General features: G+C 42.1%; 1 protein-coding gene across 1 annotated transcript; it reads left to right on the forward strand.

The window, feature by feature from the left end:
- The first annotated feature begins 1,603 nt into the window (after positions 1 to 1,603).
- On the forward strand, positions 1,604 to 25,159 carry Znf75d (zinc finger protein 75D). The gene is made up of 4 exons (XM_090326661.1): positions 1,604 to 1,901; positions 5,338 to 5,869; positions 9,033 to 9,159; positions 22,973 to 25,159. Exons 2-4 carry the CDS (start codon positions 5,459 to 5,461, stop codon positions 23,656 to 23,658), a joined length of 1,224 nt encoding a protein of 407 aa, XP_090182787.1. The 5' UTR covers positions 1,604 to 1,901; positions 5,338 to 5,458; the 3' UTR covers positions 23,659 to 25,159.

Here is a 25,159-nt window from a genome sequence, read left to right on the forward strand (position 1 = left end):
TGTAATACTAGTTACTCAGGAGGCTGAGATCTGAGAATTGAAGGTTTAAAGGCAGCCTGGGCAGGAAAGTTCAGGAGATTTATGTCCAATTAACCACTGAAAGGACAAAAAAGACAACACCCAGGCTCTGAGTTCATGCCACAGGAACAGCATACAAAAAGGAAAGGAGAGATAGCTCCTAAATCCATGAAGGTACTGTACTGACCAATAGGTTGTTAATCCATTCAGTACATCAGAGGTTTGTATTCCTAAAGCTCCTCCCCTGCTGAACACTGGTACATTAGGGACCATGCCTTCAATACATGAGTTGTGGAAGATATTTAAGACAGACTGTACGGCAATGAGCGTTGGGTACTTGTGGCTCACATCTGTAGTTGTACATACTCAGGAGGCTGACTGAGATCTGAGGGTTACACTTTGAAGGTAGACTGGGCAGGAGAGTGTGAGACAATTATCTCCAATTAACTACCAAAAAGGTGCAAATAGAGAGCTATGGCTCAACTAGTAGAGTGCTAGCCTTGAGCAAAAATGCTCATGGATAGTGCCCAGGACCTGAGTTCAGGCCCTAGGACCAACCAAAAAAACCCCAACAGAATGAGGGCCATAAATGCTTACATGAATATTGTGGAATGTTAGAGTAATGCTGCTAAGCAGAGGTGGAATGAGCAGCACGGTTCTGCAGAGCGTCACTCAGGTCATAAGCCAGTGCTGGGAGCAGGGATCAAGTAGTTCTTGGTCTACTCTGGCCCCTTGTATCCTACGAAGTTTGCATTATACCACACTACTTGTCATTGAATGGATTGAATAAAAAGAGGCAAGTCATGGACAGATTCTTTTTGGCATAACCTGTTCCTTAAAATCAGCAATACTCAGCTCTGAGCATTGGTGGCTCATGTCTGTAATCGTGGGCCACTTGGTAGAGTGCTAGCCCATGAGAGAATGTGTCAGGTGCCGAGTTTGAGTGTTGGTGTCAGACCAAAAATTTCCCCCAAACCAATCCAGAAGTAAACGGTCATCAATAGGAAGGAAATACTAACAAAGCAGGAAAATATTAAATTATTTAAAAAGCAAAAGGTATTGTCTGTGTGATCTATTAACGGGCCTGAGAGGGGAGTCAAAGTGAGATACTGGAGGAAACTGACATGTCCTTTGAGTACTGCTGGAAACCTGTGGCTGGAACTGGTGAAGGCACTCCCTATGCCTGCACAAAATAATGTGGCTCTGAAGAACTTTTGGGACTGTGTTTTCTGTGGCTCCTTGACAGAAGGGCGCACATTTCACGCACATCAGCAGAAAGTATCAGGATGCATCTCACTTAGAAAATTGCCGACAGAGACCTGGGCTGAGGAGTCAATCGAGTACAGTTGCATCCAGTGCCAAGCAGTGTGTGGCGTTCCTTTGGGGCCTGGAGCCTCAGTGGCAGTAGCCATGGCCAAGTGGGGCAGGAGGCTGGTTCCACTGTAATTACAATGACTCACTAGACCGGTTAGTCCCAGACTCTTCTCAGCGAATACTCCACAAGTAGAGATTGGGAAAGAGGTTGGGCGTGGTTGTCGTGAAAACAGCGGAAATGCATCTTTCCTTTTCCGGTTGGGGTTCGGTTTTGCGGACCTCGAGCCAACAATGGCAAGTCGGGGTGCGGTCTTAGAAAGGCTGAAGAATCGGATGGGTAGGTGACCTTTAGAGGCCCGTACGCTCCTCAAATCTTGGAGGTTTATTCTCCAAGCATCGCGCGATTTCCTGACGTCATAGCCTCCCCCCCTTCGGGCTTTCCCCGCCCCCGTTCCCCCCTCGGCTTGGCAAAGGTTCTTCGCACCGCAGAACCTCAAGGGAGGCGTGGCGACCTTGTATGCCGAGCTGAGAAGAAAAGTGGCCTCCCCGGAAGCCAAAGTTAACTAAAGGTAATCGAGGCGCGGCTTTTATATTTAGATTCAGTAGGAAAAATGGCCATGGCAAGTTGCGATTTCCCCCCCCAGAGTGTGAGAGAGAGAGAGAGAGAGTGTGTGTATGTGTGTGTGTTGCTCCCTGTGAGTGAATGGGAGCCTTTAGAGGAAAGGCGGGGACAGTGCTTGTTGGTGCTTGGAGGGAAAATGGCCATGGCCAGTTGCGATTTTTTTTCCCCCGAGAGAGAGAGAGAGAGAGAGAGAGAGAGAGAGAGAGAGAGAGAGAGAGAGAGGGAGGGAGGGAGGGAGGGAGGGAGGGAGGGAGGGAGGGAGGGAGGGAGAGAGGGAGAGAGAGACAGAGAGAGAGAGTGTGTGTTGCTCCAATTGAGTGAATGGGAGCCCTTAGAGGAAAGGCGGGGACAGTTCTTGGTGCATGGAGGTGTCGTTGAGAGGCCGCTGGTCATGGAGAACGTGCGTGAGCTGCCCACAGCAAGGCCTACGCGCAGTCTCTTCTCCAGCCACTTGTTTCTAGGAAGCATCCTCCTACCTGGTGTGTGAAATGAAGTCCAGAGATGCTGCTGAAGAACGCATAAACAGCTCACACGCAGAGTGCTTCAAAAGGATTTTCGGTAGTGTAGGTAGAACATATGGTGATTTGACGGTGGGGACTGAGGCAGTAATGTAACCACTGCTCCAACAAAACTGACCACTTTCCACGGCTTTATGATTATAGTACTGCAGGAAGGCACATTTCTAGCCTTAAACACATTGTCTTTTGCTCCCCCCACAAAAAAGCTAGAAAGTGCCTCTCTATACCCCGAGACATCATTTATTAGAATACCTTCCCATCTTCTGCTAGATCCCTCTGCTACATAATCTTTCGGAAAATTAGGGGACGTCATGCTACCTCCTGCCTTGAGGATACACATATGGTTATATCCTGAGGAACAGTACTCAGACATTTCTTATCTACAAGAATATTATTCATGGCCCAGGAGCATGGCCTAGTGGTAGAGTGCTTGCCTAGCAGACATGAAGCCCTGGATTCCATTCCTTGGTACCACATACACAGAAAAAAAAACCTGACTTGTTGCTGTAGCTCAAGTCACAGATTGCTACCCTTGAGCAAGCCCAAAGACAGTGCCCAGGCCCTGAGTTCAAACCCCAGCACTAGCAAAAAAAAATATTAATCATTACCAACTCAGTTTTTAGCTTGACATTTACATCTGTGTGTGTGTGTGTGTGTGTGTGTGTGTGTGTACACACGTACGTGTGTGCATGTGTTCATACTGGGGTTTTGTGTGTGTGCGCGTGCACACACGTGTGTTCGTGTGTTACCACTGAGGTTTAAAATCAGAGCCTAGGCACAGTCCCTTAGCTTTTTTTGCCACAGCTTCATTGCCAGGTTTTTGTGATTAATTGGACATAAAACACTCACACACTTTCCGGCCCAGATCGGCTTCAGACTGTAACCAAATTGAAGCTTCCTGAGTAGCTAGAATTAAAAGTGCAGGCCACTGACACTCAGCTTCAGTGTCGTTAATGTGCACAGATGTACATGCTTTGATGATGCAGTGTCATGTGATCTGTTTCCCTACTGCTAGGACATTTCCTAAGACATTGTTATCCCCCCACACTTTGACTCTGATCTCCATGCCTCAATTTCCCTCTCAGTATTAATTCAATGGAAATGAGAATATCAATTGGTCCATAAAACATGCTTTTATTCTTTTTGAGATGTGAAAAAGAATAAAAGTTATTTTTCCACTAACTAATGACAAAAGATTAGAATCATCTATACATTTTGTGCTTGTGTGTGCCAGTACTAGGGCTTAAATTCAGGGCCTGGGTGTTCTCCCTGCGTTTTTTGTTCAAGGCTTTTTTCCCACCAAAGCTGAAAACCATGATTCTCAGCTTCCTGAACAGCTAGGATTACAGGTGTGAGCTTCCTGCTCCCAATAATAAAATGCAAACATGAATATTGCACAGGCAACACACAGATTTGGAATCGATTTCAAAGCTTTTTTTTGCCAACTGATAACTGTTTATTTTTTCCCTTCCTTTCTTTCTTTTTTTGATCAATTATGGGCCTTGAACCCAGGACCTGGGTGTTCTCCCTGGGCTTTTTAATTCAAGATTAGTGCTCTGTTACTTTGAGCAACTGCTCTACTTCTGGTTTCCTGGTGGTTAATTGGAAATAAGAGTGGCATGGACTTTACTGCCTAGGCTGGCTTTGAACCTTGAGCCGCAGATGTCAGACTACTAAATAGCTAGGGTTACAGGAGTGACTTACTAGCGCCCAGCCTCTGAACTTTTATGCTTAAGGCTAGCACTCTACAACTGAGCCACAGCTCCTCTTGTGCTATTTTTTTCTTTGGAGTCCTGGGGCTTATTTTTGCTCAAGACTAGCATTCTACCATTTGAGCTACACTGCCACATCCTGCTTTTTCTGTTTATGTGGTACTGAAGAATTGAACCCAGGGCTTCATGCATGCTAAGCAATCGATCTACCACTAAGCCGCATTCCCAGCCTCCTCTTCTGCTAATTTTAGTAGTTGGAGATGAATCTCATGGAATTTCCTATCTAGGCTGGCTTTAAACTGTGATCCTCAAATCTCAGCCTCCTGAGTAAGTAGAATTATAAGGAATAAGCCATCAGTGATAGGGCTGATACCTGTATTCTGACCCACCAATATTTCTAATGTTAAACAAACCAACAAACAAACCCCAGAAGGCAAGTTTGATATTTTCTTTTCTGAGCTATAGTTTGTTTTAGTGTAGAGCGAGAAACAGAAGAATAGAAATAATAGTTCATATGGGGCCAGGAGTTTGGCCTAGTGGTAGAGTGCTTGCCTAGCATGCACGAATACCTGGGTTCGATTCCTCGGTACCACATACATAGAAAAGGCTGGAAGTGGTGCTGTAGCTCTGGTGGTGGAGCTCTAGCCTTGAGAAAAAACCCAAGGACAGTGCTCAGGCCCTGACCTCAGTCCCAGGACTGGCCAAAAAAAAATAGTAGAAATAATACCTCATGAAGTAATGTACCATCACCAGGGTCCTAACACTTGGCAGTTGATTTTAAAGGGGAAGCAGGCATTTTTCTGTATATTTTTCTCTGATAATAAATACCAAATTAACTAGGTGCCAATGACTCATGCCTGTAATCCTACCTACTCAGGAGACAGATCTGACGATCATGGTTCAAAGCCATCTGGGGCACGAAAGCCCCTGAGACCCCTATCTCCAATTAACCATCAGAAAACCAGAAGTGGTGCTGTGGCTCAGGTGGTAGAGCATTAACCTTGAGTTGTAAAGCTCAGGGACAGCAGCCAGGGCCAGAGTTCAAGCCCCATGACAGACAACAAATAAGTAAATAAACAAATAAATAACAAATTAATATGTGTCATGTGACTTTCTCCTTGACATCTAGTGTTTTTTCTGCTTTCTTTCTCAGTGCACTTACAAGAAGAGCCAATCATTGGTTTTGTGCCCAACCTGATGGGGCCTCAGTTGTCTAAGGTGGCACCAAAGGGGTATTGGTGTCACAAACAGAAGTAAGACTGTTACTAGACCAAATGATGATGAGAGAGCTGAAGACAAATGTATGCTTGAGCCCCCACAGGGGGGCTGTGTGGGTGACTAAGGAATCTGCAGAAGACAACGCCAGTCAGATTAAGAAATCCTGTCCACAAATAGGAAGTCTTCGTCCTGAGAGCGCTCATCATCACTTTCGAAGCTTTTGTTACCATGAAGCAACTGGACCACTAGAGGCTGTCCACCAGCTTCAGGAGTTGTGCTATCAGTGGCTGAGACCCGACAGCCACTCAAAAGAACAGATCTTAGAACTACTGGTGCTAGAGCAGTTCCTGGCTATTCTGCCCAAGGAGACCCAGAACTGGGTACAGAAGCATCATCCACAGAGCATCAGACAGGCTGTGGATCTGGTGGAGCGCTTGCAGAGAGAACCTGGTGGAACACAGAATGGGGTGAGCAAAAAAAATAAACTTTCTTGCAGGTACAATGAAATAGGTTAAAGATGGAAATGTCTGGGTTGTGAGTTGTCACATGTTTACATTATGCTTAGGCCTTTAGGATAGCTGGACAAAATCCATAGCTTGACCTTTTGTTATGTACCCAGGAATGAGAGCTGCTGGATTGGAGGCTGTCAAAAAGAAGTCACAGCCTGGTGCCAGTGGCTCACGCTTGGAATCCTACCTATTGAAGAGGCTGAGATCTGTGGATGACAGTTCAGAGGCAGCCCAGGCACCAACGACTGGGACACTCTTACCTACAAATTAACCACCCGAAAACTAGAAGTGGTGCTGTGGCTTAAAGTGGTAAATGGCTAGCCTTTAGGTGAAGAGCAAAGGGACAATACCAATGCCCATAGTTCAAGCCCCACGATCAACACAGACACACAAAGAAGTCACAGTTGTTTTTCAGTTTATCTTAGTTTCTCTACATTCCATACATAGCTCTTGATGAGTACATAGTGACTCATCATAGCTTTTTTTTTTAAGTGTATGTGTCTGGCCTGGGATTTGAACTCAGTGCCTAGGTGCTGGCCTTGAGCTTTTGTGCTCAAGACTAATGCTCTCCCACTTGAGCCAAAGTGCCACATCTCAGTTTTTGGTGGCTAACTGGAGAGAAGTACCTTATGGACTTCCTGCCAAGGTTAGCTTTAAAATTTGATCCTTAGATCTCAGCCTCCTGAGTTTTAATTCCTTTACTGTTACATTCATATTCAAATCTGGGCTAATTCCACTGCTAATGAGGCTGGGGATTATTTCTCGGTAAAAGACTGTGAGCTGGGAAAGGAGTCAGTGCTCTTGAGAGGAACAGCAGTGGCCCTTGCCTTCAAATGGAAGCCAAAAGAACTCCCAGCCAATAGGTAGGTACTGTTCCAGAAAGAGTGTTAAATACATATTAGGTAGAACTAGAACTGTTGAGCTGGCAGTCTACACAGAGAAACCTATTCGGTATACAAAGGAGGTAAGGGACAGGATGCCAGTAGCTCACACCTGTAATCCTAGCTACTCAGAGTACTGAGATCTGAGGGTCACTGTTCGAATCTACCCTAGGCAATGAGACTCTTACCAGAAAATTGGAAGTAGCACTGCGATTCAAGTGGTAAAGCACTAGCCTTGACCCACAAAGCTCACAGACAGTGCCTAGGTACTAGGTCATAAGTTCAATCCCTAGAACAAGAACTATAAAGGAAAAAAGAGATAAAGAGCTTCATAATTCTCTCCTTGGAGCTGTGGTAGTAATCGATGCAGTTGGGATGTTGTGCAAGTTTTGCAGGTGCTCATTGACAGAAACACTGAGGATCTTTTCTGGGTATGAATGTAGAGGTAGCGGTAGGTAGGCAAAGTGAGAGTAGCCTGAGATCCAGGTACTTCTAGGTTACAGAGCCCTAGGATTCACATCATATTTTCTATTCCTTAGACATTTCAGAAGAAAGAGGAAGCTGGAATGAAAGTCAAGTGGGGATCACCACGTCCTTGGCAATCAGATGAGAAATAGGCAGTGAAATGGCAAATGTGGCAGGGCCCTGATGGCTCCGGCTTGTAATCCTAGCTACTCAGAAGGCTGAAATTTGAGGATTGCAGTTCAAAGCCAGCCCAGGCACTACAGTCCATGAATCTTTTATCTCCAGTTAATTAGCAAAAAGCCAGAACAGAGCTGTGGCCCAAGTGGCAGAGCACCAGCCATGCCTTGAGCAAAAAGCTAAGGGACAGTAGTCAGGCCTTGAGTTGAAATCCCAGTATACACACACACACACACACATACACACACACACACACACACACACACACACACACACACACACACGAGGATGGGGGAGGGGGCATTGGTTGCTCACACCTATAATCCAAGCTACTCAGGAGGCTGGGAATGAGGATCATGGTTTGAATCCAGCCTTGGCAGAAGGTCCACAAGACTCTTATCTCCAATTAACTGCTAAAATATGCTGAAAGTGGAAATGTGGCTCAAGTGGCAGAATGCCAGCCGGGAGCAAAAAAGCTCAGAGGTAGTATACAGGTCCTCAGTTCAAGGTGTAGGAGTCTGTCACACACACACACACACACACACACACACACAACAAAAATGTGTAGAAAATTATACACCAAGAAAAAAGATAAAAGAAATTCTCCCATAGTCCTACTGTATACCACAGTTGTGCATTTCCCAACAATTCTAATTATTGCCAAGGTCAGTGAACAATCTTGTGTGAAGTTTAAATCTATTTTATAAATTTCCTTTTATTAATTTATCTCAGGAAATGCATGAAATCCCCCAGATTTCATGAGCTAAATTAATGTGATAAAATAATTAGATAAATTAAGTGATCTGGGGAACTTAATGTGTGCCTTAGCTATTGGGTTCCTATTTCCCATGAGATGGCCACTTCAGAACAGCACACACACTTGTTAAGGTGATCGATCGTTAGTGAAGGTATCCTGATTTTGAAATCAACTTCAGGATATTCATAACCAAAATGGAGAGATTTTTGGGGGAGTCATTTTCCACCAACAGCTAAGCATACAAATTTTTATTCTTTCTGAGCAGGAAACTACTAGATACTAGATGATAGAACCTGAGTTCATCTTTTGCCTGAATCCCAGGCAATCTGTACTTCACACAGCTTTTTCTCTACTTTTGCCTGCTACCAGTATCTAGCAGAAGTATTCGGTGTGGTAGCTTCAGATGTTCTCTAAGCATCCAGGCTTAGCCCAATGGAAACTGGCATCTCACTTCCCCACCTCACTAAATCTTGTACTCTTAGTGGTAGTTTTTTGTTTTGGTTGGTCATGGGACTTGAACTGTGGGCCTAGGCACTCACTGTTCCTGAGCTCTTTAGCTCAAGGCAAGTACTGTACTACTTTGAGCTACAGTGCCATTTCCCATTTTCTGGTGGTTAATTACAGGTCAGGGTATCACATATTTTCATGCCCGGGCTGGCTTTAACACATGATCCTCAGATCTCAACCTCCTGAGTAGCTAGAATTATAGGTGTGAACCACTGGCTCCCTGTGTGCTGCTTTTTTTTTTTAATGCCTCGTCCACCAGGTAATTCAGATATGGATGGTAGAACTGCTTCTGTAGTGGTTAAGTACTGAGCTAAAATCCCATTCTCTTCTTTAGAGTTTGCCAACATTTGAAGATGTGGCTGTGTATTTTACTGAGGATGAATGGCAATTACTAGAACCTTCCCAGAAGAACCTCTACAATGATGTGATGCAGGAAAACTATGAGAACGTCATCTTTCTAGGTAAAGATTTTTTTCCTTCCTTTTTTTATACATTTGAGTAATAACTTGTGTTCTTGGGTTTTGGAAAATGTACCCCTGTGTGACATACCTGGGGTTCCAGTAACTGGTTGTAGGGAGAAAGAAAGGTGTAAGCATGCACATCTTTTTGTGTATATGTGCCAGTGCTAGGGATTCAATTCAAGACTTTTCACCTTCTGGATTTTTCACTCAAGGCTGGTGCCATGACACTTGAGCTACACATCCATTTCTGGCTTTTTTTTATTGCCGCCCTGGGCACTGTCCTTGGACATTTTATTTTTTTTAATAAAGGCTAGCACTCTGCCACTTGAGCCACAGTGCCATTTCTGTATATGTGGTACCGAGGAATCGAACTCAGGGCTTTGTGCATGCTAGGCAAGCTCTCTACCACTAGGCCAAACTCCCAGCACAATATTTTCTGGATTTTAATGGTTCACTGGAGATAAGAGTTTCACACTTTTTTTTTCCTGAGCTACATTCAAACCACAATCCTCAGATCTCAGCCTCTGGAGTAGCTAGGTTAAATAGGATTCTTAATCTGTTACAACTTCACTCCGTAAAATCTTTTCATTACATCTTCACCATCTCTGATAAAAGATGTATCTGACTGCTCAAGGCAGAAACCTCTGTTATCCTTAATTCAGTCTTTCCATTATACCTCACAGCTTCTCTGTTAACAACCTGCATTGCTCTATCCTCAATCCATGCCTCTTTCTATATTTTTTGCCCCTCAGGAGATGGAATCCTAGAGCTTTGCATATGCCAGGCAGGCATTCTACTGAACTACATCCCATTGTCATAGTTCATACACTTGCACCGGCATAGTTTAAGCAACTTTCATCTTTAACCAAGTCTACCTTCAATAACACTAAGTTTCTATTTCTCATATCATTATATCTGTTTCCTTAGGTTTGGTTCTTAGCTCATTCTTGCCTATCTACCCATATCCACAGCTGTAAAGAAGACATTGGATCCAAGATCTATCCACTTAAACTTTTGGAATAAAAATTATGAAGTCATTCATTCTTTTTAAGTAGTCTGAAGTTAAAATGGAAGTATTTGAGCTTAAAGTTTTGTTGTCTGAGTAGTATTGTTTTTTATTTTTTATTTTTATTTTTCTTTCCAGTCCTGAGGCTTGAGCTCAGGGCCTGAACACTATCCTTGGGCTTTCTCAAGGCTAGAGCTCTACCACTTTAGCTACAACACCATTTCTGGCTTTTTTCTATGTATGTGGGACTGAGGAATTGAACCCGTGTCTTCGTGAGTGCTAGACAAGCACTCTACCACTAGACCAAATTCCTGGTCTTATTGTTTTGTTTTTGCCACTCTTGGGCTTGAGCTCAGAGCCTGAGCACTGTCCTTGGACTCTCTCAAGTCTGGAGTTCTACCACTTGAGCCTCAGAACCAATTCTGGCTTTTTTTCTATATATATGGTACCGAGGAATCAGACCTGGGTCTTCGTGCATGCTAAGGCAAGCACTCAACCACTAGGTCAAACTCCCGGCCCCTCCCTAGTATTGTTTTTTAAAGTGATGTATTCAGAGCAAGAAAAGCCATAGACCCAAAGTTCCTAAATGTTTGGGGACAATTTGGAAAGTTTCCTACAAGAACAAATATATATGAATTAAACCTTTGATAAAACATTTTATAAGGACTTGAACATTGAAGTATTTTGTTCATATTCTTTTTTTCTTTCTTTTTATTTGTGCCGATCTCAGGGCTTGAACTCGGGGCCGGGACCCTGTCCCTAAGCTTTTTTTTCTTAAGGCTAGCACTCTACCACCAGAGCCACTACCTCACGTCTGGCTTTCTTTGGTAGTTAATTGGAGACAGGCGTGTTACTTTCCTGCCTGGGCTGGCTTCTGTGATCCTCAGTTTTCAGCCTCCTCCTGAGTAGCTAAGATCATCTCTTTTATTTTAGACAAAGATCTCCCTATGTAACCCAGGCTGGCCTGAAACTTGTGATTCTTCAGTTTTAGCCTCTCAAGTGCTGACATTACTGGCCTGCACAACACATCTAGCTTAGTCTTTTTTTATCTTTTTTTTTTTTGGCCAGTCCTGGGCTTGAGCTCAGGGCCTGAGCACTGTCCTTGGACTTTCTCAAGGTTAGAGCTCTACCACTTGAGCCTCAGCACCAGTTTTGCCTTTTTTCTATGTATGTGGTACCGAGGAATTGAACCCGGGTCCTCGTGCAAGCTAGGCAAGCACTCTACCACTAGGCCAAACTCCCGGCCCTGTTAGCCTTTTTTTTTTTTGCCAATCCTGGGGCTTGCTTGAGTTTTCTCAAGGGAAGCACTCTACCGCTTGAGCCACAGCACCACTTCTGGCATTTTATGTGCATGTGGTACCAAGGAATCAAAACCAGGGCTTTGTGCATAGTAGGCAAGTACTAGGCCATGCTCCTGGTCCCACATCTAGCTTTTTATTTTTATTTTTCTCAATTGTGGGGCTTGAACTCTGGGCCTGGGCACTGTCCCTGGGCTCTTCAGCTTAAGGCTAGCATTCTACTCCTTGAGTTACAGTAGCACTTCCGGTTTTCTGCTGGCCAATTGGAGATAAAAATCTCTCGGACTTTCATGCCTGGGCAAGCTTTGGCCCACAATCCACAGATCTCAGCCTGCTGAGTAGCTAGGATTATAGATGTGAGCCACTGGTACCTGGCTTCCCATATCTAGCTTTTTTAACTTGAACATTTTAAATAGAAATGCTTTTAGAGTTGATACTATTTAAAATATAATTAAAATTGAAAGTGGCTGTAGGGCTCATGTGTTGCGGCACCAGCCTTGAATGAAAATGTGACACATGAGAGCACAAGACCCTGACTTCAAGCCCCAGAACTAGCACAAAAAATGTAATACGAAGAGTAGCCATGTACACATTACTCATTTTCCGATAATGATAGTACTTATAAAACTACTGTATCACAACCAAAATATTGATGTTGGTAAAAACTACTGATCCCAGATTTCCCTGGTTTTACTTGAATTCATTTGTGTGTGTGTATGTGTATGTGTATGTGTATGTGTATTAGTTCTGTACAGTTCTATCACATGTGTGGATCTAGAGGACCACAGTTAAAATACTGAACAGTTTCATTACCCCAAGAATCCTTCCTGTTGCTTCTTCTCCCTGTGCCAACTGACCCATATCAAGTATTAACCTGCTTTACATTTCTAAAATTTTGCCACTTGAAAAATGCTCTGTGAATGGAATAATAAAGTATATGTAACTTTGGGATAGAATGAGTTGCAGTAAATTCTTGTAAGTTGTTGTGTGTATCAGTAGCATATACCTTTTTAACTCTTGAGCAGTATTCCATACCACTGTTTGTTTTATCCTTCACTCCTTTAATGACGTCTTTGCTATCTCTAATTCTGTGCTTTTCCTAGAAAGCTGCTATGAACATTTATAGGTTATTGTGCAGAATTTTCATGTCTCTTGCCCAGCTTCTTCAATAGCCATTTACTTGTACTCTTTTTTTTTGCCAGTCCTGAGGCTTGAACTCAGGATCTAGGCACTGTCCTTGAGCCTCTTTATGCTCAAGACTCAGGCTTTACCATGAGCCATGATGCCAGTTCCTGCTTTTTCTGAGTAGTTTATTGGAGATAAGAGTCTCATGTACAGACTGGCTTGGAAATTCAGTACTCAGATCTCAGCCTCCTTAATAGCTTAGGATTACAAATGTGAGCTACTGGGGCCCTGCTTTCATGGTACTCTTAAACAACAGTGCAGTTGCAGTTGTAATGGTATTTAAATATTTACGATTATTGCCCATTTAATTTATAAAAAATAGCTTTTCAAATATTGGCAGCAATATGTGAGTGATTCAATTTATTCACATCCTTGCCAGTTACAAATTGACAATATTTCAGTATTTTAGCCATTCTAATAGGGAATATAGTACAGCATCACTCTATGTGTGGTGTTTTTTTGTTTGTTTTTGTTTTTGCCAGTCCCGAGCCTTGAACTCAGGGCCTGGGCACTGTCCTTGGACACTTTTGCTAAAGGCTAATGCTCTGACACTTGAACCACAGCACCACTTCCGGCTTTTTTTTTTGCCATTCTTGTGCCTTGAACTCAGGGCCTGAGCACTTTTCTTGAGCTTTTCTTAAGGCTAGAGCTCTACCACTTGAGCCACAGCACTACTTCCAGCTTTTTCTATGTATGTGGTACTGAGGAATCAAATCAGGCTCTTCCTGCATGCTAGGCAAACACTCTACCACTAGGCTAAACTCCCAGCCTAAAATTCTTTTTTTTTTTCTTTTGACTGATCCCGGGCCTTGACCTCTGGGCCTGAGCGCTGTCCTTGGGCTTTCTGAAGGCTAGAGCCCTACCACATGTGCCACAACACCATTTCTGGACATTTTTCTATGTATGTGATAGAGAGGAATCGAACCCAGGTCTTGGTGCGTGCTAGGCCAAACTCCCATCCTCTTCTGGCTTTTTCTCAATATGTGGTACCAAGGAATTGAACCTAGGGCTTCATGCAGGCTGGGTGAGCATTCTACCACTAGGCTATCCTTCCAGACCCATCACTGTGATTTTGATTTGTATTTCCCTAAAAGATAATGGTGCTTTATAGCTTTTCATGTGCTTATTTGCCATCTCTATATGTTCTTTGGGGAAAAATATTTTGGCCTCTATTTTAATTGGAATACTTTGTTTTGAAACTTAAGATTCTAATGCTAGATCAGATATATGGTTTGCAGTTAGTTTTTCCAAATCTTTAGATTGTCTTTTTCCTCTTCTCATGGGTTTCCCTAAAGGAAAAAAAAATTCCTAACAGGTGTAAGGTCACTGGCACCTGGTTCTAGCAGGAGTAAAAATTTTGTTATTTTGCTAAAGATCAATTTTTTTTCCTGCCACGGACTGTTTTTGGTGTCAAGTCTACAGTTCTGATTGATTTAGGCCTAGCACTCTGATATCTCTTAAACATTTATAATTGTATGCTTTATTCATTAGTGTATTTTTGTGCTGACACTGGGGGCTGAACTCAGGGCCTAGGCACTTCTTTTAGCTTATGTGCCCAGTGCTGAAACCATCACTTGAGCCACACCTCTGCTTTCAGCTCTTTGTTGGTTTACTAATGACAAGTTTCAGATTTGTCTACTCAGGATGGTGGTTTCAAACCTGGATCCTCAGTTGTCACCTTTCCAACTATCTAGGATTACAGGCACTGGCACTGTAATGAGCCATTGGCACTGGCTTATAATTTTATGTTTTACACTGAAGTTTGTGAACCATTTTGCGTTTATTGTATATAAAGTGCAAGGGTTTTGTTGAATCTATTTATTTACTCATTTATTTACTGCTTATGGATGCCCAATTTCTTCAGCATTACTTTTTTTTTTCTTGGTGCCAGTTTTTGGGGTTGAACTCAGGGCCTAGGCATGGTTACTTAGCTTTGTTGCTCAAGGATGGTGCTGTATCATTTGAGCCACTACTACTGGTTTTCTGGTGGTTAATTGAAGATAAGAGTCTCACAGATTTCTCAGCGTGGGCTAGCTTTGAATCATGAGCCTCAGATCTCAGCCTCCTGAGTACCTATGATTACAGGTATGAGCCAACAATTCCCAATTCAATATTACCTGTTGAAAATTCTACCCTTCTTCCATGTTGTTACTTCTGTGCTTTTTGTCAAAGATAAGTTTAGCATGTTTGTGCATAACTGTTCTATTACATTGAGCCATGTACTGGTTCCTCTGTAAATACTGTATTCCCTTAATTATGATATCTGCACACTAACCTATAATACCTATTGGGCAAAGTGATTTTATGTGAATATTGCACTTTCTTTGTTATGCTAGCTATTCATTAATAAGTGGTGAACAGGTAGGGCCAGGAGTTTGGCCCAGTGGTAGAGTGCTTGCCTAGCATGCATGAAGATTGGAGTTTGAATCTTCAGTACCACATACATAGAAAAAAGCCAGAAGTGGTGCTGTGGCTCAAGTGGTAGAGCTCAAGCCTTGAGAAAGCCCAAGGACAGTGCTTAGGCCCTAAATTCAAGGCCCAGTACTGGCTAAAAAAAAGTAAGTGTTGAACAGAATGACTTTTCCTAATTTATTCTTCTTTGTCAACATTCTTTTTTTTTGGGGGGGGGTGTTGGTCATGGGACTTGAACTCTGGGCCTGGGCTCGGTCCCTGAGCTTTTCAGCACAAGGCTACCACCCTACCCCTTGAGCCATAGTGCCATGGACTTTTTAGTGCTCGGGCTGTCTCTGAACCACTATCCTCCAATCTGAGCCTCCAGAGTAGCTAGGATTACAGGCGTGAGCCACCACGCCCAGTGGTTTGTCAAGATTCTTTTAACTAATATAGTGCCTCTGCCTTCTTTAGTGTAAATTTAGCTATTTCTACAATCAACTTTGTTGAGATTTTGCCAGGAAATATATTAAATATACACACCAGTTTGAGGATGATTGACATCTTTATTATGCTGTTTGTTCCACCCATGAACACACAATGCCTCTGTTTATTTATTTTTGATTTCTTTAATTGACTTTTTGTAATTTTTACAGTATGCATATTCTACATGTCTTGTTATGGATATTCTTAACCTTTTAATTTTTGATATTTTTTTAACCAGTCCTGGGCTTGAGCTCAGGGCTTGACCACTGTCCTTGGACTTTCTCAAGGCTAGAGCTCTACCACTTGAGCCTCAGCACCACTTCGGCTTTTTTCTATGTATGTGGTACCGAGGAGTTGAACCCGGGTCTTCGTGCGTGCAAGCACTCTACCACTAGGCCAAACTCCCGCCCCATACTTTTTGATTTTTTTTATATACGACTATCAGGAATTTTGTGTTTTGGTCTTGTGTTTTATGACTGTAGTGAACTCATTAGTTGGTTTTTTTTTTTGCTGCTGGTTGTGGCACTTGAACTCAGGGTCGGGTGCTATTCTTGAAATTTTTTGCTCAAGAGTAGCACTCTACAACTTGAGGCTTAGCTCCACTTCTGGCTTCTTTAGAGGGCAGTTTATTGGAGATAAGAGTTTCATAGACTTTTATGCCTGGGCTGGATTTGAACTTCAATCCCCAGATCTCAGCTTCATGAGTAGCTAGAATTACAGTCGTGAGCCACTGGTGCCTGGCCTAATACTTTTTTTTAAATAGATCTGTTGGGATTTCTCTGACACAAGCAATTATATCTTCCATGAATTCCTTTTTCTTGTCTTTTTCTTTGGTGGGGGGATCATGGGGCTTGAACTCTGGCCTGGGTGCTGTCCCTGAGCTCGCTGTCCCTGAGCTCTTCAGCTGAAGGCTACTGCCCTACACTTGAATCACAGCCCCACTTCCCAATTTCTAGTGATTAATTGGAAATAAGAGTCTCTCTGCTGGGCTGGCTTTGAACCAAGATCCTCAGATCTCAGCCTCCTGAGTACCTAGGATTTACAGTTGTGAGCCACCGCACCTAGCTTCTTGTCTTATTTCTTTAGTTTCAATTTCTAGTACTATGTTACATTAGATTGGTGAGAGAAGTCATTTTTGCCACAATCCCAATTTTAGTGTGAAAACATTCAACCTTCACTATTATATTATGACATTAGAACAGGGTGTTTTATTGATACTCCTTTTTTTGTTTTATGATAGTATTGGGGTTTGAACTTAAGCCTCACACTGTTAGGTTTTTGCTTCTGACCCATTCCTGTAGCCCACATTTAAAGATAAAAATCTCATCTCCTGTCCAGGCAAATACCTGGACCTTAATCTACCTATTTTAGGCCTGTAGTTGAGATGATAGTTGTGTAACACTGCATACAACTTCTATTCACTGAGATAGACTTCTCTGCCCAACTAGCCTTAAACCACAATTCCCCTATTTTCAGCCTCCTACATACTATTAATATTTTAAATTAAGTTGATATAATTTTAAACTATCTTTTTTATTTTTTCATATATTCTTATTATAATTAATAGAAGGATTACAGTTTTTATTTGCCAGATAGAAGGAGTATTACTTCACAAGCATTGAAACACTTCTCATGTTTTTGTCCCCATTTTTCTCTCCCTATCCCCTCCCCTCATCTTGTTTCCCCCCCTAAGTAAGATTCTGTAACAATATGAGAGTAACTAAGGGACAAAAAAAGAGATGAGAAATAACGTAGTACATTAAGAACAATGTACACTCATTTTGAACTATTTTTTTCTGATCCTGGGGTTTGAACTCTGGTTTTGGACACTATTCCTGAGCTCCTTTTGCTCAAGGCTGGCACTCTACAATTTGAATCATACTGCCAATTACAGTTTTTTTTCCTGTGATTAATTGGAGATAAGAATCTCACTGACTTTCCTGCCTGGGCAAGCTTTAAACTATAATTCTCAGATATTAGCTTCCTGAGTAGCTAGGACTATACTGTGAACCCTGGTACCTGACTTATAATTTCTAATTTTATGAATGCTTTCATCACAGTAGATATGAGATTTTGTCAATTTGTTTGTGCTGTTTGGTAAAAGAATATTTAAGATTTTTTTTGCCAGTGCTGGTGTTTTAACTCAGAGTCTCACTACTCATTCAGCTTGCTTGTTCAACTGTTATTCTACCTCTTGCGGAACACCTCAAGCTTGAATTTTTGTTATTTATTTTGGATATGGAGTCTCTTGAACTTTTCTGCCCATGCTGGCTTCAAGTTATAATCCTCCAGATCTCAGTTCTCCTAAGTAGCTAGATGCACCAACATGTAGCAGGCTTTGTGGTTTTTTTTCTTATTTGCTTTTGAGGGAGGTTGTTCATTTGTTTGTGGCAGAGTCTCATTATATATTCAAGACAGGTTTGAACTTGTGATCCTCCTGCCTTTTTGTTATTTGCCAGTTGTGGGGCTTGAACTCAGGGCCTGAGCACTGTCCTTGGACTTTCTCAAGGCTAGAGTTCTACCCTTGAGCCACACAACCACTTCCAGCTTTTTTCTATATATGTGGTACCAAGGTATCGAACCCGGGTCTTTGTGCATGCTAGGTAAGCACTCTACCAATAGGCCAAACTCCTGGCCTGATCCTCCTGCCTTTACCTCATGAGTTGTGGATTATATATGTGCACCAACACACTTTGCTGATTTTTCTTCTTTAGTTTGTTGAAATGGTCAGGGTTTTTGTTGTTGTTGTTGTTGTTGTTGTTTGGTTGGTTTTTTTTGCCAGTCCTGGGGCTTGAACTCTGGGCCTGGGCACTGTCCTTGAGTTTTCTCAAGGCAAATGCTCTACCACTTGAGCCATAACGCCACTTCCGGCTTTTTTGTGTATGTGGTACTGGGGAATCGAACCCAGAGCTTTATGTGTGCTAGGCAACACTTTACCACCAGGCCACAGTCCAGGCCCAAAATGGTCAGTTATACTGATTGATATTCAAGGTTTAAATTAGCCTTGTAAACCTACAATAAATCCTCCTTTGTTATGATCTATATACATTGTTATTTGCTGATAATTTTTGCATTTGAGTTTATGGGAGATGAACTGTTAATTTTTTAGTGCTGCCATTGTTTGGCTTTGATATCAGCATATTAGCCTTACAAAATGATGGGTGGTATTTCCTTCTGTTCTCTTTTCTGAAAGAGAGTTCATGCAGTTGTTAATTCTTCTGACATTTAGTCGAATACTGAGTGATACCATCTGTATCTGACATAATTTTGTTTCTTTAATGGTTATATTCAGGTTATTTATTTCATATATATATGAGCTTGAACTCAGTCCTGGAGCTTGAACTCAGGGCCTGGGCAATGCCCTTAGATACATTTTGCTCAAGGCTAGCACTCTACCACTTGAACCACAGTGCTATTTATGGCTTTTTCTGTATGTGGTACTGAGGAATCGAACCCAGTCTTTGTGCATGCTGTGTGAGTACTTTACCACTAGGCTATGCTCCTGGCCCCTATTTCACATTTTTTAAAGTTATGGTAGTTTGATTTTGAAGGAATTGTTCCATTTTGCTGACCTTTTGAATTCATGGCAAAGTTCATAGTATTTCCTTACTATCATTTTATTTGAAGGATAATATTTTAGAATATGCCTTATTTATTTGGACAAGATCATACCGTGTAACTAAGGATAGCCTCAAACTTGTGAAATAACCCAGGCTGGCCTTGAACTTGTTATCTTGTTTGCCTAAGATTATAGGTATGAAACACCATACTCAGCCAGCCCTGTTTCTTACTTTTGTGTGTGTGTGTGTGCCAGTACTGGGGCTTGAACTCAGTGCTTAGGTGCTGTCCCTGAACTTTTTCACCCAAGGCCAGCACTCTAGTACTTGAACCAAAGCACTGCTTCCGTATTTTTTTTCTTTGTGGTTAACTGGCGATATGCATTTCCTAGACTTTCCTGCCCAGGGTGGCTTTGAACTATGATCTGCAGATCTCAAACTCGTAATTAGGATTACAGGCATGAGCTGCCTGTGTCTAGCTTTTTACTAATCTTTTTTTATGTGCTCTGATTTAAACTTTGGGCCTTGTTCTTAAATGGCTGGTGCTCAGCCATTTGAGACATGTTTCCAACCTGGCTTTTTGGTGATTATTTTGGAGGTGGAGTCTCAGACTGTTCCCCTCAGGCTTTATTTCAAATGATAATCTTTCAAATCTCAGCCTCCTGAGTAGCTAGGTTTAGGGGTGTGAACCAATGCTCAGTCTCTGTTTTATTTTTGATATTAATGATTTGTATTAGCCTTTTATTTATGATTTCTGCTCTTATCTATATCCTTTTAAACTTATTTGGTGTGTGTGTGTGTGTGTGTGTGTGTGTGTGTGTGTGTGTGTGCGCGCCATTTTTTTGGTTTGAATTCAGGGTCTGGGTGCTGTCTCTGAGCTTCTTTTTGCTCAAAGCTAGCATTCTACAATCGGATCCACAGCTCTACTCCCAGCTTTCTTGTACAGATAAAAAAAAGTCCCACAGACTTTCCTGCCCAGGCTGGCTTCAAACTGCAATCCTTAGATACCAGCTTCCTGAGTAGCTAAGACTTACAGGCAGGAGCCACCAGTGCCTGGATTTTTTTGTTTCTATTTTCTTTCCTTTGTTTACCCTTCTCAGTTGTGGGGCTTGAAATCAGGGCCTTAGTGCTGTCCATAAGCTTTTTCTCTTAAGGATAGTGCCCTCCATTTTGAGTCACAGTGCCACTGCTAGCTTTCTGATGGTTAATAGGAGATAGAATTCTGATGGAATTTCCTGCCCAGGGTGGCTTCAAAACATGATCCCCATATCTTAGCCTTCTGAATAGCTAGGATTACAGACATGAGCTACCAGTGTCTGGCTGTGGCTGCTGCCTCCTTCTCCTTCTCCTCCTCCTCTTCTTCCTCCTCCTCCTCCTCTTCCTCCTCTTCCCCCCTCCTCCTCCCCCTCTTCCTTCTCATTCTTCTTATTGTTTTGTTTTCATTCTTGTGTCTCAAATTCATGGTCTGGGCACTGTTCCTGAGCTTTTTTGTTTAAGGCTTTAAGTTTTATGAGTTATATGACTTCAGCATAGCTGCACTTGACTTTTTTTTTTTGGCTTCTTAATTGGGGATGTGTATCATGAACTTTACTTCCTGGCTTGGCTTGGACCATTCTTCCCATCTTAGCCTCCTGAATAGGATTACAAATTTGAGCTATCAGTGCCCAGCACATTCCGTGTGTGTGTGTGTGTGTGTGTGTGTGTGTGTGTGTGTGTGTGTGTGTGTGTGTGTGTGTGTGTTGTGCTAGTCCTGAGGCTTTAAATGAGGTACTGCATGGTGTCCCTGTACTTTTTTTTTTTGGCCAGTCCTGGGCTTGAGCTCAGGGCCTGAGCACTGTCCTTGAACTTACTCAAGGCTAGAGCTCTACCACTTGAGCCTCAGCACCTCTTCCAGCTTTTTTCTGCGTATGTGGTACTGAGGAATCGAACCCAGGCCTTCAGGCAGCTGAGCAAGCACTCTACCACAAGGCCAAACTCCCGGCCCGTCCCTGTACATTTTTTGTTCAAAGGTAGTGTCGTAACACTTGAACCACAGAATCTATTTCTGGTTTTTGTTTGTTTGTTTGGTGGTACATTGGAGATAAAAAGGTCACAGACATTTCCTACTGAGGAAGGCTTTGAACCTTCGTTTTCAGAGCTAAACCACCTGAGTACCTAGGCTTACAGGTGTGAGCTGCCAGTGCCCAGTAGCATCCCAGATATTTCAATATGGGTTAATTTCATTTTTGCCTGCCTGTAAATATGTTTGTATTTCCTTGGAATCCTTCTCTGTAAACAGTAGATAAATGTTTGTTTATTTGTTTTGTTGGTCATGGGGCTTGGACTCTGGGGCATGGGTGTTGTCCTTGAGCTCTTCAGCCCAAGGACAGGTTTCTACCACATTGAGCCACAGCACCACTTCTGGTTTTTCTGGTGGTTAATTGGAGGTGAAAGTCTCATGGACTTTTGGTGCCCGGGCTGTCTTTGAAGCGTTATCCTCAGACTCATCCTCTTGAGTAGCTAGGTTTAAAGGCGTGAGCCGCCAGCACCTGGCTGAACAGTAGAATATTTATAAGTGTTTTATTTCATTTTTACATACATTTCACATTTTCTTGTTTCTTTTCCAATTTCTAGTTCAATTAAATTTTGTCACTCAGGTTGTGATTTGTTTTGTGCTTAGTCTATTTCATGAGCCATTGCCTGATGATTTTGTTGTGTTAGAAGAATCTAGTTCATAATTAAATATTGTACTTTATTGTGCAAACACCCTTTTTGAGTTTGTCATTTGGGCTCTTTATTACTTTTGTGATGTATACTTTTAGGAACAGTTGAATTTTCAGAGCCTTTAGATTGTTACTCTGGTCTCCTTGATTTCTCAAGATATTATTGGAACTGCTGTGAGTTGGAGCTGGTGCTATATGAGCATATGGAAGCCATTTCCTTAGGCCAGGGTGTTTTTCTCCCAGCCGAAGTCTCAGATGCATGAGGATTAAGAGGCTCCTCAGCTGGACCACTGGCTGGTTTTCTCTTCCCTTTGGTGTCTCCTGTTAAAGGGAGGAGATGGCATGTTTGTGGTATGAAGAGATTCATTCCCCTTGATGTGATTGGCTCTCTGTTGCCTTCTACTTTTACAGTTTTGTTATCTATCTCTGTCTCTATCACTGTCTTTCATCAGAGTCTCCAGCTCATTATGGAAGATGAGTAACTCTCCTGGCTGCTGACAGATCCTAAGCAGGTTCCTTATACCAGTTGTTTCATGTTTGACTGGCTTTTCCATTCACTCTAGGGAAGGAAAAAGTTTACCTTCTGCAAATCGATTGAAGGCTAGGAAATCCTTCATCTGGCTTACTTTTTTTTTCTGCTGAGCATTGAGGTATAAGCTACTTTGCTATATTATTCTTCTAGTTTCGCTTCTGAACCAGCTTTCCTTATCTTTATTTTGTGTGTGTGTATGTATGTACCGATCCTGGGCCTTGAACTCAGTGCCTATATGCTACCCCTGAGCTTTTTTGCTAAAGGCTAGTGCTCTATCACTTGATCCACACAGCTCATCTTCTGGCTATTTGCTGGTTAATTGGAGATAGTCTCCTGCCCTGGCTGTCTTTCAACTGTAACCCTCCAATTTCAGCCTCCTTCATAGCTAGGACTATTGGCATGAGCCACCAGCACTCAGCTATCTTAGCATTTTTTACAGTTCTGTTTTAGTTGATTCTTGCATTATTTAACAGTCTTGCTGTTTTGTCTAGCAGGGAGATCAGGGAGAATCAGTACGATTCTTTCTGAATGGACTAGAAATCAATCATTGCTGGTTTAAAACTTATTTTTTAGCATCAACATTACCTTTTCTCTCCATACCTGTAGTTTTCTTGCTCTGGGAAGCAGATGGCTGATTCTTCTGTTTATTCTAACAGGGTTAAAGCTCAAAAAAAACACTGGAAATGATCAGCCTAAATCTGTTACTGCATCAGAAATACAAGCACCAAAGAAGACAAGAGCGAAAGTTGCCCAGAAAACACCGGGCAAGGAAAAGCATCATGACACACACATTGTACAGATACAGGGTCAAGATTTTGCAAGGAAGAAAAGAAAGAGAGTTTCAACTTGTGAACAAGAGATTGCAAAACGTCACAAGAGAAGCCACACAGGAGAGAAGCCTTTTAAGTGTCAGGAATGTGGGAAGAGCTTCAGAGTTAGCTCTGACCTTATTAAACATCAGAGAGTTCACACGGAAGAGAGGCCCTATAAATGTCAATTGTGTGGTAGGCGCTTTAGGTGGAGTTCAGATCTCAACAAACACTTTCTGGCACATCAAGGAATAAAACCATACAGATGCTCATGGTGTGGCAAAAGCTTCAGTCATAATACCAATCTACACACACATCAAAGGATTCACACAGGAGAGAAGCCTTTTAAGTGTCAGGAATGCGGGAAAAGATTCATTCAGAATTCCCACCTTATTAAACACCAGAGAACGCACACAGGAGAGCAGCCTTACACATGTACTATGTGCAGGAGAAACTTTAGCAGACGATCAAGCCTTCTTAGACACCAGAAACTCCACAGGAATAGGGAAGCACATCCGGTGCCCCCAGTTTGAGGACAGTCACCATATCAAGGGATACAGTGTAGCAAAATTATGAGGCACACAATAATTAGAATTGGTTATTACTAGTAAATTCAGAAGAGGTATATCCTATATTAAAAAATAAGCAATCTATGGCACTTCTCTTATTCAGCATTGTATCTGCAGTTCCTGACAGAAGACTGACACATAATGGGTGCTTTATCAATCAAAGGAGGAAAAATGAGTATCAGATGTAATTGTAGGTATTTGTATGTTTTTGTTTGATTTCTCAGAGCTTCCTCATTCCCAATGACATAAATTCTTCAGTGTCAGGTACTTAGTAAATGTAAACTGGTTATGATCCTGCTTTCATTTTTTATTCTCAAGAGAAAAAAAATAGTTCACATACGAATACACACACACACACACACACACACACACACACACACACACACACACACACAAAAGAACTTAGAATCCCTAAGCTTGGGACAATTTTGAGGACTCTGATTTGATTTCACGGACAACAAAGCCACAGAGCTCAGGGAACTTTACTCTGGAACAAATAAAATAATTCAATATTTCCCCTGGGAAAAGTAAACCAATTTAGCTGTCATTTTTTTGAGTACCTAATACTTTATTATCTTTTGTAAAGAAATTCCAAGCAGCAATGGGAGGCCTGGGCCTGAAGGCCACATAAGCCTAAGATTCTTGCAAGTGCTTGTCTTTGCTCTGTCGATCCTTTTAACACAGACATAGAATACGATGAAAGAGACAATTTGAACCTTTATCCATGTATCTGTCTCTTTGTAAAAAAAAATAAAACAGCATAAAGCAGTGGTGAAATAGCCCTTTGGGCTTTAATTAAATGCACTAATGGCACTCAAATTGGTGCCAAATTGCCCCTTAAAGGAAAGTTTTGTTTTGTTTTTTAAATTTTTGTGATGGTATTGGGGCTTGCACTCAGGGCCTGGGCACTGTCCCTTAGCTTTTTTGCTCAGGGCTGGTGCTCTACTTCTTGAGCCACACCTCCATTTCCAGCTTTTTGCTGGTTAATTGGAGGTAAGAGTCTCATAGACATTTTTTTTTGCCTCAGCTGACTTTGAACCATAATCCTCTAAGGTTACAAGTGTGAGCCTCTGACGCTTGGCGGGAGGTCCATTTTTATGGCTGGTCACCCTTAACTTTATATACCTGAATGTTCTACAAGAAAGTGTGAGCATTTACTTGCAATAGCAAGGAGAGCCCTATATGACTTCTGAGTCTTGGTGCATAGCTGGTACTAGAGGAAAACAGTCCCAAGTATCAAAGCAAAGTAGGGCTTGCAGCTTAGATTGATGATTCTAGTCAGAACTGGGTCTACTATGAACTATTTCTGATATATTTTAATTCTCTTCTCCATTGGCCTAAGATGTTATTTCTTATGATAATGAGATTATCAAAAGAAGTTGGAGGATGAGATTTGTATCTATGTCAGAGTCTGGTTTATGATATTGGCCAAGACTTCTCTATATTTATTTAGTATTTCATAAAG

Source organism: Megascapheus bottae, chromosome X (assembly GCF_031878675.1).
Source record: "Megascapheus bottae isolate mThoBot1 chromosome X, mThoBot2.hap1, whole genome shotgun sequence".
In the NCBI taxonomy this organism is placed as follows: Eukaryota; Metazoa; Chordata; class Mammalia; order Rodentia; family Geomyidae; genus Megascapheus; species Megascapheus bottae.

What these genes read in the sequence shown, in the direction of transcription:
- Znf75d (XM_090326661.1), top strand. Translation starts at nt 5,459, where the DNA reads ATGATGATGAGAGAGCTGAAGACAAATGTATGCTTGAGCCCCCACAGG. An exon ending in CTGGTGGAACACAGAATGGG is followed by an intron (nt 5,870 to 9,032) that starts GTGAGCAAAAAA and finishes TCTCTTCTTTAG; the next exon opens with AGTTTGCCAACATTTGAAGA. An exon ending in TGAGAACGTCATCTTTCTAG is followed by an intron (nt 9,160 to 22,972) that starts GTAAAGATTTTT and finishes TTATTCTAACAG; the next exon opens with GGTTAAAGCTCAAAAAAAAC.